We start from the raw sequence: 21,146 nt of genomic DNA on the forward strand, positions 1-21,146 counted from the left end.
CACCCAATCTGGGACTCAGGGAAAAACTCCTTCCCAACCCCCAACAAAAAGGGCAACTAGCATAAGTCCCCCAGCAGGTTAGGAGGGAACTCGGTCCTTTTGTTCATGGGTGGGTGGGTGGGTGAGTGCTGTCAGCCCAATGCAGGTAAAAGAGGGCCTCCCTAGAGCTGCATGGCATATAAATACCGGGCCCTTGCTTCTGGCCAGCAGGAAGGATAGTGCAGTGACCTGCTCCTGACTTTCCCTAACTGCTTCCTGCCCTGCCCTGTAAGCTTTCCCCCTTCTCTCCATCCACTGTAAGGAAGCCCTTACAAGGGCAGTGCCACTTTTCTTCCAGCTAGTGGGACAAATATCCCCCACCCCGCATCCCGAAGGTTGCAGTGCCTACATTGTCTCCCAGTATAAAGCGATCTACTTAAAATAATCTGCCTTAAAACGCATACTACTTTGGATTTACAATGGTCAGGTAGAAATAAAGGTGTCAAATAATAATGTCACATTTAATTACACAGTGAATCATTTTATGAAAGAATTTGTTGATTATGTCAGCTAACATTTCACTGCCTACCAGAATTAACATATACTGGGAAGATACAGTTTTCCCTTTTAGATAACAGAAGAGCTGGAATTTTCTCTACATCATATGTACTATACATGAGGATAGAATATTATTACCTGAGCCTAGATATTGATTGAAAAATGGTCTATTTCTAAGTGTTTGTTTGGAAGTGTATGAGTTTCTCCTACCATAATGAATAGCAGTATGAATAGTTTCTTCTTTGCAAGTAAACACATCCATTTTTCAGTCCTGTAATCAGTATGCATCTATTTAGCTACTTAACAGCAATGTGCTCTGGTTCATTAGGCAGCTACTGTTGTGTCTCAGCCTAGTTAAAATTTCACAGCAAGTTAATCTATTTTATTACAAATGAGAACACAAGTGATAATGTCCTCACCATTTTCTAAACACAGGGTTAACAGTATTTGTAACAAATCAAAAAGGGAATTTAAATGGGAAAATTGCAAATCTAAAATCTTAATATTTTTTACACGATTATGACTTCATTTTATGTCATTTATGAATTTTACAACCCTGTTACTGTTCATATATTTTATTTTTTCTATTAAAAATAACTGTAGTCCCACTACAGGCTGCAGTCCAGCCTGCTTCTGCAGTTGTTATATTTATAGTATCAGAAGAATATTACTTCTAAAATAACGCCATATTTCCTAAGTTCAGCTTGTTTTCACATTTTGTACATTTTTCACAATTCATAAACCAGGTTATAATGCACTGAATTAGAGAGATAATTTACAGATTTGGAAATCTGATGAAAGAATTAAAATATGTCTGAAGATCTCAACTATTTATCTATCTGCAATACTTACTGGTACTTTATATATCTTATCTTTCTCTTCTCTTTACAGAGCTATACCATCAATTCTCAAAAAAGACTTTTGGAGTATTAAATCCTTTTGAAGGACAATATATTTCTGTCTTACTAAAGGACAGCGTCTTGCTTTGGCTCAGAAAATGTAGCTACAAAGCTTGACATAGTTACTTTTAGTTATGATTTAGGTTAATGGCACTAAAGTCATCAGCTCTTCCAATTTTCAGGGACATCCTTGCTTTCACCTCAGTATCCCTTTTGCATCCCTTGTGAGGTGCCACACAAGAAATGTAAAGCACTAACATAACATCCATAACTAACTTACATCCACAATAATTGTATTAGAAGTATATATGAACGGCTTACCAATTTTTGACATAATCACCTTAACTTTAATTCCTTATCTCTAATATTTTATAGTATTGGTTCTCATTTTATATGTCAAGAGTTTTAGAAGAGCCATGCTGCTGGATTTGCCTTTTTATTTTTATTTATTTTCAGTTCCAATGTAGCTGTAATTACTCTTCCAAATGTTAATCTATTAATGAGCTCCTAAAGGATTTAATGGCATTTCATTGCTGACAAGCAGGTTTTGGACATTTGTCTGAATACTGGATATTTTATTCATACATTTGTCTTGATATTTCATATTTAATTGATGTGCTCCTTCTGTACTCTACAGGGCTCTATAATGGCAAGCGAGCTTGGAACTTAACAGACTTTGCTAATGAAAATGGGGGCAGAGAAAAATGTGGTGAGCTGTTGTTGGTTTTAAATTCCAGATAAGTATTTGCCACTAATCTGAGAATAAACTTGGAGCTGCTGAATTTATTGGAAGAACCATAATTCGTATACCCTTGAAGAATAACTTTTTTTACTTATTTATGCACTACTCCCAATTAGGTTTCTACAGTATTATACTTGCCTTCCTCAAGGCCAGCTTCACCATCATTCAGACTCTCAAAACAGTTAAGGAGAAATTCACCCCAAACTTCCAGTCACCATGTAAATGGGCTTGTGTGTCAAACCACACAGAGGGTGAAGTTGCAGAACTCGTATGCAGGACACAGGACAGCTCAGAAGCTCATTTTGTGGCTGCTATAACAGCATCAGGACTAAAAGAGGGGCAACAAATCCTGCAACCACTTCCCCATCCTCAAATGTCTCTTCAGAAGTGGTATATGCAATGCAGAGATATGAAGGGGCAGGAGTGGAGAGTCAGCTTGGATGCCTGCTCCATAGCTATCCACCTCTTGTACAGCTCTGGCAGTTTTTCTACTTTGAAGGCCTCCCATTGCCTTTACATTCCTGGCTGAATTTCACCCAGAATTAATAGGAAATATACAAACACTACTGTTGCCAAATAATGTGTTATCATTTGATAACAGCTAATATCAGGATTCATATTTCTTTTCCAGTTGGACCTTAATTTAGCATTATGATTATTTTAGTTTCTATGAAAAATGTTTAATACTTGTTCTAAAGTTTATGGTCTTAAACTAAGGCAGTATAGCTGGAGGTAAAGCACAACGTGCATTTCCACTTTTACACAGATAATAATTCTGGCTCAGTCTAAACCAGAAATCATGCTCGATCAATGTACAGCTGGACTACACACCAATCCTTTAGAGAGATGATATCTCAGGAGAAACCTCTGGACTTGTGTTCCTTGGGTAAGGAAGGCTCAAAACTTGGAAGACCTTGATCTGGGTGAGGGGAATAGGCAAAGAGATAGGCAGACTCAGTATCTCCCCCGGTCTCCAGAGCTAGAGTTGTGAGGAGTGCAATTTATACAAGAACTGGGAATCACATTTTAAATAAGGAAAAAGAATGACTGAGATGTGGCTGGATGCCTGCCAAAGAGTCAGCTGGATCCTACTATCTTCTGCTCGGACTCTTATCTGAAATGAACTCACATACAATATACTTATTCCATGTACAGGGCAGTAATATTTTTAATTGTGTGCACCAAACATTTCAGTAGTAGTCAACTAGTATTTATTTTCCTACTGAATTTAAGAAATCACAAAAAAACCTCTTCTGTGTTTACTAATTTTTAATACCAGATGTTCACTTGCTAATTCCACCGCCTTGTGACTATTTCCTATCAATTCATTAATTGCCAGCTGCTCAGCCAAACAAACAAACAAACAAACAAAAAATCACAGCTAATCAGACGGTATTGGTAAACAGCCAAACAAGAGCTTCCCACTTTGGAATTTCTTAAATTAGTAATTAGAGGGAAAAAACTATGGCACCTTTCACCCATATATTACAAAGTTGCAATTACCTTTGTTTATCAGTATTGTCAATGTGCAAAGGTGAAAAACTGACTAATAATGCAGTGGCTGTTGTACAGGTGAATCATCATACATATCCTTGGTCCTTTGAATTCTGCCATGTCCAGTGCTATAACTGAATGAAGAAAGGACACACCCAGGCCTAATGATGTCATAGCTATATTATAGTTATATAATAACTATATTAGCTAGTAACTACAAATGCTAATGGCTGAGCCAATGCTAAAAGGATCTGAGCCACAACTAAAGGCTATGGGTTTGGCCTAACAATATTACCATGCTAACTTTGGGGAAAAAAGCAATTGTGTTTGCAACTTATAATATCTTTTCCACCTTCAGAATCAACGCAAACATTCAGGAGTTCCCCTTTATGTTGGAAACATGCAGTTCCCAATGTTAATAAACCATACATACTTGACGTCTGAGGAAAAGGCATATAAGAGATAAAATTGTAGTTTAAATGAAACAAGGCTAAATAAGAATATAGACATCTGAGTATGTCCAAACATTGCAGTACCTGCATGGCAATGGATAAAAAGATATATGACTGCACATCCTCTGCTTTCTGCAATGGACTCAGCTGTTCAAATTAGCCATGAAGAAAGTTATCTCAAATTACTTTCTCTGTTGTATGATCTTTCCCTGACATTCCAGCAATCATTTAATCGACAAGTTGGCAACAATGAATTGATTGTATAAGATGGAAAAGTATAAAAATACATGTGATCAAAAGTTATAATTTTTATAAATTTAGATTTAAAAAGTTGAACTTTATTCTGAAAGTGTTCAAAATGTTGGGCTGGCATAGAGAGGAAAAAGTAAACGTATTAATCCTTACAATATATCTATGTTTTTGTATTTTTGGCAACTGGTTTTGAGAATTCAGAGGTTGGGAGATTTTTTTTCTCTCTGTCAGATAAATACTGGTATAAGAGTTATACAGCACACAGAAAACAGCACTGGTCAGTCATGATTGCACAACCCATCTTTTTTCTAATTTAGGGAATTTCAAATTTATGTCATACATCCTTTACAACTGCTTTGGGTTAAATTTTCCATGCCAGGTGTCTGCCTTAGGGTGAATGAGCAAATGAGTTAGTTTTGGGGGTGGGAGAGAATTTCAGCTAAAATAGTTCAGCCATTACTCAGAATGAGATTAGGAAAAATATGATGTTTGCCCGTGTTAAAAAATTCTTACAACAGCTTTCCTGAGAAGTAATAGTGTCTCTGTGTGTATTGCCACAGAGGCAGAAGGATCTATAATCACTAGACCACACCCCCTTCCAGTACCTGGTGTTGAACACAGTAGTCTTGAGTCTCCACAATCCTCCTCCATCATCAAACAGGGAGGGTGGGTTAAAGGAATCGGGGTGGGGGGGGGAAGGAGTGGGAGGGGAAAGGAACAGGAGCAGGGGAAGAAAGGGACAGGAGTAGGAAGGATGGCAGCAGGAGAGGGGAGGTTGGATGGGACAGAAGGAGATAGGGAGAGGTTAGGGGCAGAGCAGAATGGTCTTTAATCACTACAGCACACTCCCCTGCAGAAACTGGAATTGAACCAATTACTCCTGAGTCTAAACATTCTTTTGCTGTCTTGTAAACAGCAGTGAAACCCACTGCTTTTTGTGTCTCCACCCCGCTTTAGTGGCAAGTTCACATATAAGACACCAGGCTTCTACTGCCACCAGTTACTATGTTGGCTCATGTTGGATCATATTAAAGTAGTTCTGTATTAAAATCACAAATGAGTTTGATTCCCCACAGTTTAAATTCCAGGGTATTACTAATTAAGAGGTCTCTTGGTTTTTGGTACTGTTTCTCTCCCTCTATGTGTGAAACTTGCAAGCTGCTAATTGTGTTAGTACATTCTAAGACAGAGTCTGTTCTCAAAGCAATTCACAGAGAGAGAGACTCAAAGCAATACTCTAACAACAGAAACAGCACCCAGAGACTCCCTGCCCTTTTGTTGTATTAACAATTGTGATTAAAATAGAGATAGAGGATGTATGTGGATGGATGCTTGGTGTGGATAATAACTGAATGATCAGGGAGGTGCCAGCCTAAGAATCCAGTGTCCATTGGCTGAAGAAGGCATCAAGTGGAAATAACCAGAGGACCCCCGGAGGGCAGACTGGAATCTACCCAACAGCCTCAAGAATGGGAGAACCAAAGAACAAGATAACATCTAGCAGCACGGAGCCGTCAGGAATGTGCTATCTGCTGATTGATTCAGCAACAGCATGATGAAGCAATTCCCATAGACTGGCATAGGAAGAAATTCCTATAAAAATAGACTCTAAAAAGTGAGAACTTTGGGGGTCTGATTCTGCAAACCAACTTCCAGGAGCATCCGATGAGCATCTGACAAGGCCTGCTCCCTCCTCATGTCCAGGCCACCTGGCCAGTGGCTTGGCATGAGCAACTCTAAGGCTGGTAACTATGATAACAACTTTGCAGAACCTATGTGTGTGTGTTTGTAGGAATGAATGTATGAATAAATATGAGATTAAATGGAATGTTATAGCTATAACTAACTGCTTACTATGATTCTTTCTGTATTCACAATAAATGTGGTATTTTACCTTTTTCCCTTTAATAAGATCCTGATGGTTTTTATTTTTTTGGTATAACACTCAAACAACAGAGGACTGTGCTGAGAATCTAAAGATCCCAGCCCTATTGGGGTCAGTATGATTCTAGATAATGGTATTTTTGTTTTGTCAATATTTAAGTTTTTAAAAACATAGGAAATTACATTAAAACCCCTACATGAAAAGAACATTATGAAGGTTGTAAAGTAAAGCAATCAAAAGCTAGGAAATACCAGAATGAAGACTTTCCAAGCAATCTTCATTCTGCCACTTTGTGTATATGCATTATGATACAGTCTTTAATTATGTGATCATAGTACCCTTCTGGCCATAAAAGCCATTAAGCAATTTCTGGATAAGCAGGCTCCTAGTTTACCTAGTGAGGTAGGAGGAAAAACAGTTCCTGTGATGATATCTATACAGATTTAGGACCAGATTCCCTCCCCCTGTTCTGGCTTCTTTGTGCTGCATAAGCAAAGGAGCCAGAATCTGGCTGCAGCGGCCCGCTGAGAATTGCCACTCGACTGGTTTAAATCCAGTGGAGTTAGATCCCCCATCCCACACCCAAACATCCACCCTAGTGTAAAGTATACGTCTGGGATCTGCGGGCCACAATTCCGCTCTGCCAAAGTTGCAGTTTGAGTATGTGCTCTGGAGACCATAGCCATCTGGAATAAGTTAGGGTCCCAGGTTGCTCTAACTTACAGCAGGGACAGCAGTGGAGTAGCCGAAGCTTGAGAAACAGGGAGCTATAACTGGCTCCCTGATAGGCTTCTTCCCAGTTCTCTTGTGCTCAGTGGATCTTGGTGCAGAAAAGAACTGGATCCTTACAGTTAATTTTTGTAGACTATCTGAGCTTGGGTTGTATAAATTGGGGGGCTGAAGGCCTATTCTGGTTTGGTGACACCACTGGAGCATCCAGACCTCATTGCTGGCTATAGGTAAAGGGCACCCTGCAGACCTGATTCCACCCATGGGAATGACTAGGATGAAGACCCTGGTCTGGGTAAAAGGTTCAAAATCAGTTATCAATAAGGGTCGGAAATCTTTAACGCAGACCTTGAGTTGTATGCTCACTGTGTTGTGACACTGAATGAGTGGCACTTGGCATCCATTTATATACTGTGAAGGCTCAGCTTCTTTGCACCCAATATTGTTGTAATGGACATGAAAAGATTTAGTCATATTTTGAGCATTCTATTTAATATGTATTCTCAGCATAAACCTTAACGACTCCTTTATGTGTACTATATGCTGTGAATGCATATTAATAGTCATATGTATTTGCATTTTATGGATCCATTGTATAATAAAAATCTTACTGAAAAACACTGATAGTTTTGGTGTAGAACTGCTCCATAAAATTCAGAAGAAAAAAAAGTTTTAGTTTATGTAGAAAGGACCTATTCAATCGTATGGTCTAGAGATCTGAAAATAATGTCAATGAATAGAATTTCTTTTAAGTTACAGACACACCAAAAAAGCATACTACCTTCATTTATTTTCTACTCTTGTAACTTAACTGAACAGATAATTCTGAAAATTTTTAGCCAAGTTTCAGTTGGAGCAAGTTTTTACAGCTGAGCTGTAAATCCCTGAAAGTAGGGATTTATAATGGAAGACACTGACAAACCCTTAACTATAGCAGCGTTAGCAGGTGCCACTGTAATCACATTAGATTATATTATAGATGGCAAAGAAGGCTTTCTGAGTCTGGCCATTGTGACTGCCTAATTTATAGTGTTCCTGTCAAGAAGAAATCAAATTTCATAGTTATGACATTTCTTTCTGGAGCACTAAATGTTAACTTTGCTGATCATGCATATTTTGGTAGGACAGCTTATTTCTAAATGGCAAATATGATATAAAATGCATGATGACTTCATTCAAATCCTTTTTAAAGCAGCCCATTCACACACTAATAGGAAATGGGCTAAATGGTATTTTAGATGTCTAATTATGGAATTAGGTAAACAGTATATTCAATTCAGTTTTAAATTTTAAGTAGCCATAACACATCATAATTAGGATATATCTAAAAACATGGTCAGTTTTATGCATTCGTATTACATGGATTTAAAGAGTATCAAGGTGGTGTGATATAACAACAGAATAATAAATAATGACAAAAACAATACTTTGCTTCTATATAGTTAATTTAATCTGAGAATCCCATTGCACTTTATAGCCATTCAGTACCAGACTGTGGTGCAGGAAGAAAGGACAGAACACAGGGAGTCTTTCATCTTCCCTTGAAACTTACACAAGGGGCAGCCACAGTCATAGTCATTGTGCAGTCAGAAAAACAAAGGGGAGGAAGGCATCACTAAACACCCCTAAACAGACTGACATAGCAAAGGATGTATGCTGTATCCTGTGAAAGGCTGCAGCAGTGGCCACTCATTGCATATCCCCTACGTCAGACAGGAGTAATTCTGGCTAGAATGCCTCCAGGACCTACTGCTGCTGCAGAGGTATTACACCACCCACCCCACTGGTGGTAAGGGAAGCTGTGTGCCAAAATAGTAGCATTTAACACCTACTTTGTGCAAGTGAAAATGACTACACAAGGGGCAAAGCAACAGAGAATAAGACCGAATAATCCTAACATTTAAAATAATATTTTAACACATGCACACAAAAACCCAGAGACAAAAAATGGGAATATAATGACCCCATAACAGAGTTACAATTTCTAAACTTTGTTTTTATTTTTTAAAATTGCTAGAGAAACACACATGCTCAAATATTAAAACTGACAAAAAGCCCCTTTTTATTTTTTTGCACAAATAAAAAGGTGATAGAAGCCATTTTTCTGAAAGTTTACAAAAAAACTTCCACATTGTAGCTACCTGCTCTTCCATATAATCCTTCAATCTTGATCCTTGACACTCCCATTTCTAATCTCTTTCCTCTGAGAATGTATGCCTATCTCTTAACATATTTTTAATCCATGATCGGACTTGCTCTTTCAAGATGGTTACCAAATCTTCCTAATAGCCTACTTGCAAGAGTCTTTATAAAAAGTCTTTTGAAAGTCTAAGTACGTTTTATCCATCATTTAAAGAAGCAGGAGTCCTATTTCATATTACAGTCATTAAAGTCCTTTTAGTGATTTTCTGAACTTTTACTCAGATACTAAGAGAAAAGGCTAAGGCTCTAAGGCTCACTGCACTAGAATTCCTGGGATTAACTGCAGCACTTTCCTGTAGTACAAAATGAAAGTATGTTTTTACGCTATATTTTAAAATAGCTTTTGTGTCATTATTAGGTGCAACACTAGCTACCCTCCCAACCTCTGGTCCATGTTAGTATCTGTTTTTAATAATATTACATACTTGCATCAGTAGCAGAGCTGCTTTTTCTTTATTTCCTTAGTGATGTTATCAATATTTATTTATACTGCAATAGCACCTAGAAACTCCTGCCAGGAACCTGGACCCAGTGTGCTAGCTGCTGTAGAAACACATAGCTGCTCACTTATGTTCCCAAGGAATCAGTATAATGCCACTGGGAGTGTGTTTTTATCCATAAATCATTGTTTTCTAAATCAAATATTGCACTCTTACCTTAATAACAGAGGCCCCTGCTCTGGAAAGAGGACTATGCATCTGGGCTGCAGCAGCCATGTTAGCTATAGTATTGAGGTGGTTCATCTGATTCATTGCCATTGCAACTGAAGCAGGAGGTAGGCTGACTGGGAGGAGAGGATGGGGCATCATCATAAATGGCAGATCTATCCCTAAAAGAGATGGTGGGCATGATGGTTAGTTAGTCTCTCATTTCATAATCCAACACTTTGGTTCAAGAGCATAGCTATCATACTACAGAAAGAGTAATTAGTCTAGGCTGTCATTATTATGAGTTTGAAATTTATATAACTAATACAACATTGCCATTTAAAATAATTAAAAAGTCAGAGAGAATGCCTCATGCTAATGGTATTTGCATTCCATAAGAGGACAGCATATGTACTGCATTAATCAAAGACAAATCTAGCTGTAAACAAACAGGCAATACTAACAAAACAGGTATGCCACAATCTGCAAGCTCTTTGACCCCTTTAATCAGCAATGTAAAAATTCATGGGACATGCAGAAATTCTTACAATTATATTAAAACAGATCAAGGGGTAAGTTAATTAATATAGTCTATTCTGTCATCAGTGTATACACTTAACTCCCGTTAACATTACTGAGTATTACACATATGCAGCAATTTGATACGAGATTTTGAGGTGTTATTGAGTACGATTATACCAGTAAGGACTGAATACAAGATGGGAGCTAAGTCTGTGAATTGAGATGTGCAGTGTTCCAGTTTAAAATAAAAAATATTTCCACATAAGGCATGGGACCTAATTCTCATTTACTCTGAAGCTATTTCACACTGCTATGGCAGTATAAAGGGGCCTGGAAAAGGAGTGAATTACATGTACGTCCACATTAAAGCTCTTTAACACTGCCAGAGTGGTGTAAAGTAGTCCTGGTGTAAATAAGAATCATATTCCAATACCATATGTTCCCTTAACATGTATATATACTGTATCACTTGTCTTACAATAGACCACATAGTTTTCAATAATGATCACAACACTTAGGTGGCACAAATAGACTAAACTACTGAGAAACCTTTTTAATTGCTCTGACTCTGAGTAACACCTATTCTTAAGACTTCTCAGGAGAGACTTCATGATCCCATTTATCTATGAGCATTACCTGATTTTCTCAACACAAACAGGACCAAATTCTGAGTCAAAATGGCTCAATAATTTCTACAAAGGGAATTTAGGCAGATTAGAAATGATCATCACTAACCTCTGGCAAAATATGAAAATAACATAATTGTATAGCCTGTCACAATTGTAAACTATGTGCCTATTTATCATAGATATTTCTCTGAGTTTATTACCATGGTTCTACCTTAATCATTACCGTATTACAGGGTAAATCATTGTTTTCCTGTATTATATTCCTACAGTAAGAGTGCCATGAGCTGATCTTCCTTACATAATTTCTTTCATACAAAACACAATTTCTTGGTCCAACAAACACCAGAACACCCACAGAAACCACCACCTGCCCACAAAGGGCAGAATCATCTGAAAACTTAACACCCTTACTACCCCTGGACAGCCATCAGCCAAACACTATTATATCCATTCATTGTGGCGTGTTATGCTTCACATTACTTTGTTTATGAGATGGTCCATGTCATTGTTAATCAACATAGTAACAAGACAGAGTCCATGGACATTTCCATTTACTTCTAACCATACTGACAATCCCCTTCAGTTCTTATATACATAAGCTTTTGTTCCCTTGTATATCTCCCGTAGCAGCCTAATAATCTTTCCTCACACTCCATAGAGTTCCGAAACTCCCAGACACCATCTGTCCACTTTGAGTTGTATGTCTATGTAAAGTCCAATTGACATGCAAACTAAATGCAAACTACAAACAGAATATAACAGCACATCGCCAGTTTTAAGACACAATCCATCAAGCATTTCTGAGGACTACACTAGCAAATCATCAGACATAATGTCTGATATTCAATAAACCTTTTAATAGCCTTTAGACAACTACTTGAAATAAAAAATACTGAAAAATATCTTGAAAGATTACCAAAACAGGGAAGAACACAATAGCCTCATATGTAAAACATGTGCAGATACTGAATTATGTACGTGCATATTCCCCAGATAAGGAACATAAAATTAAAGAATCATCTACACTACATAAGAGTCCTGCAGTCAGCTCCACTTAATCAGATGACAGACCCTAACTGTGCCTGAAAGGGGACAAGCACCCACAGTAAGAAACATTTAAATGGTCTCAGCTTCTCCACCAAATTCAGTGACACTACATAGATAGCAATCAAAGTATTTGGTCTTAAAAATACGGTATTTCTGTTGAATAAGAACTTACTGTTCACAGTTCATACACTTGTGAAAAGTAAGTCCTTGAAATCAATTTGTAAAACTCTCAGAACAAAGATACATACATGAACAATGAGGATTTTTCAAACTTTAGCATTGTTTCCATTCCTTCATCCCACTGTAATCTTTTATCCAATTATCATGTCCCACCTGTTCCTTTAACACTGATTCTATTTTAATTTTGGCCTGGACAATAAATTCTTCTATACACTACAAAAACTTTCGGGCAAAATGTTTTGCTGGAGTAACTCCATCGACCTCAGTAAAGTTTTGGAAGTAGAGAACTTGACCCTTTTAGACTCCAAGATTTGGAGAGGATTTTTACAGTACCTAATCCAGGCAACAGGAGAGATCTTAGAAAAAGAGCAAAATTCACCACCACCATTTGGGTACACATTTACCAAAATGAATGCTATTTACCTTTATATAAATGCCTTTATATAGAAAACTTTCTACTGTTTGTGATGCAGAGCTCTTAATAGAGGTAATTAAGTTTCAGGAAAACTTGTATTGATTTGAAAACAATGAAACTAGGATATGTAAAAAGTATATTGATTGTATGAAATAACACAAGCTTTATTTTTTTTGAGAAGTTGGAGTTAGCAATAAAAGGAAGCCATTCAATTCATTAGTAAAACTATTATGATAGTGTGTCTAAACAGTGAATTAATCTTGAAGTGGTATTTATAGCTTGGTCGTTTATTTCACAGTCTGATATACCTACATTAATGTTAAATCGGGTCATTAGCTGCACTGTGACATAGTATAAATGCAAAAGACTTAGTTAGGCAGGCCTAACGTCAAACCTCACTAACTGGGGTGTGTAAATGGTAAGTATGGGAGTGGTGCAGTCATACATAGCATCATGTTGGATGGAGGGAGAAGGAATTCAGGCACCTGCTGATTACTCCTTCCCCTCTGAGGGGTAGCATGTGATGGTTCTAACACTCTGACCTGTCCCAGCCATGCCTACTATCACTGGATGACTTGAAGAGGCAGGGAGAGGAAGGAGTTGTTTCTACCCACTGCTAGCTCGCTGCCATTTTGGCTTTGTTCTAGTCCCACTCATTCCCACCTTTATATGACATGCTGGATCTCGTAGGATGCTGTGGACTGTGCTTATTGCCAAAATTATATTTGGTCTCTGGAAGAGATTTTTCCCATTTGGCAAAATTGGCAAATGACTGTGTGGGTTTTTTCACCTTCCAAACAGCATCCTGGAGCTCTGTTTTAGGGATTTACATTAGATCTGTCGCAAGCTTGATTATAGCCTGGGCGCTGCCCTCAGATCCATCATCCTCAGGTTTGTAGAAACCAGGGCTATTCTGTAATGAAATGGCTCTGCCAGTTAGTTAGGGGAATGGTTCCTCATTGGTTAATAGTTTAATGGAGTTGCAGCCTCCAGCTTTACCGTGTGCGTGTGTGTGTGTGTGTGTGCGCACGCTAAATTCTTCCAGCTATCACATGCTATTTATTAGTTACCAACTTCTTGTATAGCTTTCCTTCTTTACAGACAAACAGTATAAGACTGAAGGTGTCTGTGTCTTAGAGTGTCTTCTTACTGTTTATAAGGACAGTAAACGTACTGTTGGTGAGCAGGTGATTTTGCTGGAGAGGACTGAGGGGATGTGCACTCCCAAGGCTGGATTGTCCTGATAGTGTGGCGTGACCAACACCATGCTGTGATCCTGTTGTAATAGGAGACTGAAGTTTCTCTTTATCCCAGGAGGATTCACTCCCACCTGCAAAACAGTGTACAAAGATATTGTAAATACCATATTCTTCTCTTGAAGAGGTTTTGCTAGATTTACTGCAAATTTTTTAATTATCCTAAATTACTCAATTTTTTGTTTTGGAGTATGTCATAGTTTATTGATTACTCAGCACCAAAAAGGCACATAAGTGCTGTACCTGAAATAAATGAATAATTTAATAATCATAAACCAGGCCAAATAACCTAACTAGAACACCGTGTACTCCTTCTGGAAACAAAGAAAGCTAGATGTTTAAGGATAAAACGACACAAGCAGAAAGGACTCACAACTAGTTAACAGGGACTCTTCTTTTGTAATCCACACACAGGACCTCACCATTGACAATACCCAGTGGGAGTTTTTTTCAAGGAGTTGCTAAATAATAAAATAATAAAAATTAATAATACCAGCTAGCACTATATAACAATAGATGGGGAAACGTGCAGAGAATTTAAATGATTTGCCTAGGGCCACCGAACGGGTCAATTTTAGCATCAGGATTAGAATTTAGAAGCTCCTGGATTCTAGTCCTGTGCTCAGAGCACCAGACCAGACTCCTCTTCAATGCTAAATTCTGAATATAATTGAGAGATTCAAAGACCAAACTTGTAGATAGTCAGCTTTGAGGCATTTATATGTAACATTCAGGTGTACATTTTGTTCACAGTAATTGATGTCTAAGAGAAAAAGCAAAGTATGTCAGATTAAACAATGTCATACTAAGCTGTTTGTTCTTCTGGAGAGATCTTATTTTGGTTTCATGGCAATTCCTATGTGAGACAGTTATGCACGTGAATAATCACGTGCTCCTCTTATTAAATCACAGTAAGGTAGAATGGGGTAAGAATTTTGCAATGAGTCTGGTCCACAAAATAAAGCCTTTAAACACCTATTTGTAAAAGTTGAACATTTCAGGAACACAAAGAGGCCAGAAGGTTAACCTAGGTACATTCCTTTTCCTTTCATCATGGATGTTTTAGATTAGATTAAAGAATGATAAGAAACTGTGTATCTGTAGTATTGATATTGTCTAGAATTTATTAACTAAAATTGCAATTAGAATCAGTAATACACTGTTGTGGTGCAATGCACAGAGGTGGCAGGCAAAAAAAAATGTATTTTAATTGAAGATGAAAGTAACCACATAGAAACATTCAACATTCTTTATGGTAACATTCAGCTAATAAACATGATTAATACTACCAAATGTAAAAGACTGAAAGATCAATGATTGCGCAAAATGGGAATCACTCCATCATTTTAATACCATGTCCAAGCCATGAATTACCTTACCATTACAGATTTGTAATTTGTAAAATGATGAGCAACACATTGACAAAGAAAGATACATTTATACAGCACTAAATTATACCATAGGATATAATATAATGTGGCATAATTACAGCAGTGCTCAGTACCACTGCCACTGTTAAGGTTGTACCAGCATTTCCATTATAAATTGAATATGCTGCATACTGGCTGTTTCAAATCACATTGAACTAAAACTTCAGTTATTCACATGGAACTATTCTCAAATATAGGCGTTAACATTTGATAAAATATTCCTTGAGTTAAACAAGTGAGGAAAAATGATTTTCTAAGAACACTTTTTAAGAACTGATTTGCTAAATGATTTCTACCATTTTTCAGATTTTTTTTCAATATTTTAGTTTAATGTTTAATATGTTTTTTAAAAAGCATTATTGTTCAAAGTACAGCTTGTATGTACTTAAGTGACCTAAACTTTCATGGGCACTTAAATATTTAAAAGTAGATTTTCAAAATGATGTAAAGAATTTATACACATAGATGTTTGTGAGGTGTTAATTTATCAAGTAGAAATATCTCAACAGTCCTTGGACCACAAACTTTTATTTTACAAAGCAGAAGGTCCAATCCTGCGAATGTTTACAGACAAGCTTGACGTGACACATGATTAACCCCACTATAACTATCTATGTGCATTAAGTGTTTGTTGTTCAGGACCCCAGCCATTTTCATGTCTTTTTCCTTGTGAAGTCAGAGTCATGGACTTCAATGGAGCTCTGCCCATTTTAACTGACTGAAGATCTGGCCCACTGCCTTCAAAATGTAAACTGATTGCTCAGGAAGTTTGTCACAGTGATTTTTCAAAATGGAGGGGAAAAAAACCACAGTCCTTGCCTGAAAGCACACCCGTACCAGCTGTGCTCTCTTCCCTCCTGGCCTACCAGTGTCCAGAACTCCAAATTCAATTACCAACTCCTAAAAGTTTCTCCTTCCTTCAATACCTCACCATGGGCCCAAGTTCTAATACAAATTCCACCCCTCTGACACATTCCACTCAGATATCTGCTCTTGTATTCAGGTTTCCTCCACCCACACCCACTTCTCCCTTGAGAAAAAAAGTCCGGCTCACAGGGAAGTCTAATGAATCAATCAAAGTTGAATGCTAAGTGAAATTTAATCATAGGGTCTGAAATTTACATAGATATCACCACACCCCACTGTGGTAAAGACAGACAGAAAGTTTCCATAATTAAGTTACATGGTGAGTAATTCACTGAAAGAGAAAACTATTCTGAATAATAACACCTAGCTCTGACATAGCATTTTTCATCAGTAGCTGGCAAAACACTTTGCAAACAAGGTAAGTATCATTATCCTCATTTTACAGATGGTAACACTGAGGCACTGAGAACTGAAGTGACTTGCCAAGGTTATCTGCAGGCCAGTGGCATAGCTGGAACTAGAACTCAGGTCTCCTGAGGTTTAGGTAGTGCTCTGTTGTCCAGAAAACCTTTTCCCTGACACTATATGCACTATATTGCAGAACTTGTTAATAGAATTGTCACTGAGCAGTTAAGGACATGAATCTTAAAAGATGGCTTATATCCTTGCCTGAAAATAATTCTCTCTTTCTTCATGTGCTTGATACAATATGAAAAATTTAAGTGTAAATTTAATAATAGGCAAAAGCCTGAAGACCCAGTATAAATCCATTCCAACCTCTACTTTCTATACAATTATTCTTAGGAGCTAATTGTATAAAGACAGCAATTAAGTAATTTCGACTTCAATAAGAAAGCAAATGGCTCATTTTATAAGTTAAATATGCTTAGTTCAAAGGATCCAAAACTAACTCATATTCTTCTAATTTCAAACACGTCTTCAAAATTCCACAGAAATATTTGTGCATACATACACACACATTCACACCAAATGCTAAAAGCATAATGTAATGTACAATTATTGTCTGTATAAGAATAGAATTGTGAGCCCATCACATCAACAGTATACATAGTCTCAAATTGTTGATTATTACCATAATTAGAGGTCAGTACCTACAGCAACTAAATCGTTGTAAAATTTGAAAATCAGATCCAGATACAATTTTTCATTAGATTTTTGTTAACTGTTCCCATTTTTTGTGCAGGGAGAATAGGCATCATTAATATGGCAAATGTAATTTTGTCCCTTATAATACAAAACAAACACATAATATCAAATCCTGCCTTGGGATACAATAGTTTATAGGGGCATAACTGAAAGCAAAATTAGGCCTGTGGTCTTCATCACGCGCAAGGTGCAATATATGATAAAAGGCAAATCGGTCCCTCTCATACATGGAGGAGTAGGTATATTTAAACAGGCTGGATAAATCTGTCTTTTGCTCAATCCAAAAAGTGTAGCCTTCGGAAAAACACAACATATTTTCTGTCATAATTAAGCTGTCGAAGACCCACATTCTTTACTTAATAGCGGATGTGGAGTGTAAATTAAGACAATGATCCATGCCTGGATGCATGCCAAATAATGTCCCTACGATAGATGCTGAACAGAAGAGAAGAAAAAAAAAAAGAAAGAAAGAGAGACAAGAAAACCAGCAGGCAGTATCATTTACGGAAATGAGGCAAAAGTCTCTTACAATAAAACAGTGATGTGAGCTGGCTTACAAGTTATATACAAAGGAATGTAATTTATTATTCATTTTTAGGGAGAAAAGATTTCATATTTACGTATAAAAGTTAAGAAAAATTAAACAGATTCTTAAGTGTCATAAAATTATTATTAGGTCCTTTTAAAGTATATTTATTTGTCAAAATGCAAAGAAATGAGTTTCTGAACATTACTAATGAGCAAAGAGCTTCACATTTAAAATTGTCACCCCTGTACATACAATCCTCTCCCCCTCAAACAAAAGAAAACACATGAAGGTAACTTTCTCCTATCTTGCTTCCATTCTTGTTGGTCTTGACTAGGACCAGACTCTCTCAGTCCCTTACTCAGGTGCTCAAAAGGGGAGGAAAGACTCCATCTTGCATAGCCTATGATGCCAAGGGCCTGTTACAGATGCAGTCCTCTGTTCAGGAGGGACCACAGGTAGAAATATCTCAAAACCATAAACTTTTATTTTACAAAGCAGAAGGTTCAATCCTGCAAATGTTTACAAACAAGCTTGACGTTACACATGATTAGCCCCACAGTGATTTTTCAAAAAAGAGGGAAAGAGAGAGCCAGGAGAACTGGCTGTATTTTAAAGAAGCCTTATTGAGGGTGCAGGAACAAGCCATCCTGATGTGCAGAAAGAATACCAAATATGGCAGGTGACCAGCTTGGCTTAACAGTGAAATCTTCGGTGAGCTTAAACTCAAAAGGAAGCTTACAAGAAGTGGAATCTGGATAGGTGACTAGGGAGGAGTATAAAAATATTGTTGGGCATGCCGGGGTGTAATCAGGAAGGCCAAGGCACAATTGGAGTTGCAGCTAGCAAGGAATGTGAAGGGTAACAAGAAGGGTTTCTACAGGTAAGTTAGCAACAAGAAGGTGGTCAGGGAAGGTGTGAGACTCTTACTGAATGGGGGAGGCAACATAGTGACAGAAAATGTGGAAAAAGCTGAAGTATTCAATGCTTTTTTTGCCTCAATCTTCACAGACAAGGTGAGCTCCCAGACTGCTGCACTGGGCAACACAGTACAGGGGAGGAGGTGACCAGCCCTCAGTGGTGAAACAACTAGTTAAGGACTATTGAGAAAAGCTGGACATGCACAAGTCCATGGGTCCAGATCTAATGCATCCAAAGGTGCAGAGGAAGTTGGGTGATGTGATTTCAGAGCCACTGGCCATTATCTTTGAAAATTTGTGGCGATTGGGGGAGGAAAAAGGCAAATATAGTGCCCATATTTTAAAAAGGGAAGAAAGAGAACCTAGGGAACTACAGCCTCTCTTCAGTCCCTGGCAAAATCATGGAGCAGGTCCTCAAGGACTCCATTTTGAAGCACTTGGAGGAGAGGAAGGCGATCAGGAACAGTCAACATGGATTCACCAGGGGCAAGTCATGCCTGACCAACCTGATTACCTTCTATGATAAGATAACTGGCTCTGTGGATATGGGGAAAGCAGTGGATGTGATATATCTTGAGTTTAGCAAAGCTTTTGATACGGTCTCCCACAGTATTCTTGCCAGCAAGTTAAAGAAGTATGGATTGAATGAATGGACTATAAGGTGGATAGAAAGCTGCCTAGATTGTCGGGCTCAACAGGTAGTGATCAACCGCTCGATGTCTAGTTGGCAGCCAGTATCAAGCGGAGTGCCCCATTGGTTGGTCCTGGGGCCGGTTTTGTTCAACGTCTTTATTAATGATCTGGATGATGGGATGAATTGCACCATCAGCAAGTTCATAGATGACACTAAGTTGTGAGGGAGAGGTAGATATGCTGGAGGGTAGGGATAGGGTCCAGAGTGACCTAGACAAATTGGAGTATTGGGCCAAAATAAATCTGATGAGGGTCAACAAGGACAAGTGCAGAGTCCTGCGCTTAGGAAGGAAGAATCCCATGCACTGCTACAGGCTGGGGACCGACTGGCTAAGCGGCGGTTCTGCAGAAAAGAACCTGGGGATTACAGTGGACGAGAAGCTGGATATGAGTCAGCAGTGTGCCCTTGTTGCCAAGAAGGCCAACGGCATATTGGGCTGTATTAGTAGGAGCACTGCCAGCAGATTGAGGGAAGTGATTATTCCCCTCTATTCGGCTCTGGTGAGGCCACACCTGGAGCATTGTGTCCAGTTTTGGTCCCCCAGTACAGAAAGGATGTGGACACATTGGAGAGAGTCCAGCAGAGGGCAATGAAAATGATTAGGGGGCTGGGGCACATGACTTACAAGGAGAGGCTGAGGTAACTGGGGTTATTTAGTCTGCAGAAGAGAAGAGTGAGGGGGATTTGATAACAGCTTTCAACTACCTGAAGGGGGATTCCAAAGAGGATGGAGCTAGGTTGTTCTCAGTGGTGGCAGATGATGGAACAAGAAGCAGTGGTCTCAAGTTACAGTACAGGAGGTCTAGGTTGGATGTTAGGAAACACTATTTCACTGGGAGGGTGGTGAAGCACTGGAATGGGTTACCTAGGGAGGTGGTCGAATCTCCATTCCCTAGAGGTTTTTAAGGCCCGGCTTGACAAAGCCATGGTTGGGATGATTTAGTTGGTGTTGGTCCTGCTTTGAGCAAGGGATTGAACTAGATGACCTCCTGAGGTCTCTTCCAACCGTAATATTCTATGATTCTATGACTGCTCCCTCAATGCACATGGTGACCACAAAGGGGACAGAGAGACGGTAGGGTCAGGTCCTGGCTACCTGCCTTCACATCAGCCTGCAGTGCAGAGTGTGTTGGTTGCAGTGGAGAAGGGTAAAAGAGGGTATAGCCTGCACAGTGCCCCTGTGCCCCAGGTCACTCGTGAGGTGGGGTGGGGGAGAAGAGGGCACAGTCCTGTCCCGAGCTCCCCCTGGAGTGGTGTTGGTGCACATTACCCCTAGCATTAACGCTATGTTTCAGCATACACAAAGAAAAATTAGATAAAAATCTAATTACTCCTGCTGGAAGATTGCAACATGATACTACTTTATTTCTGCGAATTCAGAACAATAACACACAAGAACGAAAACCAGAGAGAGAGAGAAAGCAGGCAGCTCCCTAAAACTGAGAGGAACAACTCACTCCACCCTGGCTAACTGCAGAATGCCTGCTGCATGCTTTTGCTGCAGAGCCCTCTAGCTGACAAGAAGGTTCCAGAAACAATCCCCTCCGCTTCCCCCCAGCCCCGGGCTCTTAAAGTGATCACTCACAATTCCAACACAGTCCTCAATACACCACAATTACTACCTCAAGCTATCAGCTAAATGCCAAAATTTGGC

At 38.6% G+C, this 21,146-nt stretch overlaps 1 protein-coding gene across 7 annotated transcripts in view; it reads right to left on the minus strand.

Moving 5' to 3' along the window:
* Positions 1-21,146, minus strand: part of DACH2 (dachshund family transcription factor 2) — a 457,188-nt gene that overhangs the window by 74,031 nt on the left and 362,011 nt on the right. For 3 of the 7 annotated variants that reach the window (XM_073360874.1, XM_073360875.1, XM_073360872.1), the window contains 2 exons: positions 13,783-13,962; positions 9,849-10,021 (listed from right to left, as the gene is read on the minus strand). In XM_073360874.1, coding sequence (XP_073216975.1) covers positions 9,849-10,021; positions 13,783-13,962 — 353 coding nt within the window. The remainder of the gene's footprint in view (positions 1-9,848; positions 10,022-13,782; positions 13,963-21,146) is intronic. The other 4 variants (XM_073360877.1, XM_073360876.1, XM_073360873.1 and 1 more) reach the window with 2 other exon arrangements.

This window comes from Lepidochelys kempii, chromosome 9 (genome assembly GCF_965140265.1).
Source record: "Lepidochelys kempii isolate rLepKem1 chromosome 9, rLepKem1.hap2, whole genome shotgun sequence".
NCBI lineage: Eukaryota > Metazoa > Chordata > Testudines > Cheloniidae > Lepidochelys > Lepidochelys kempii.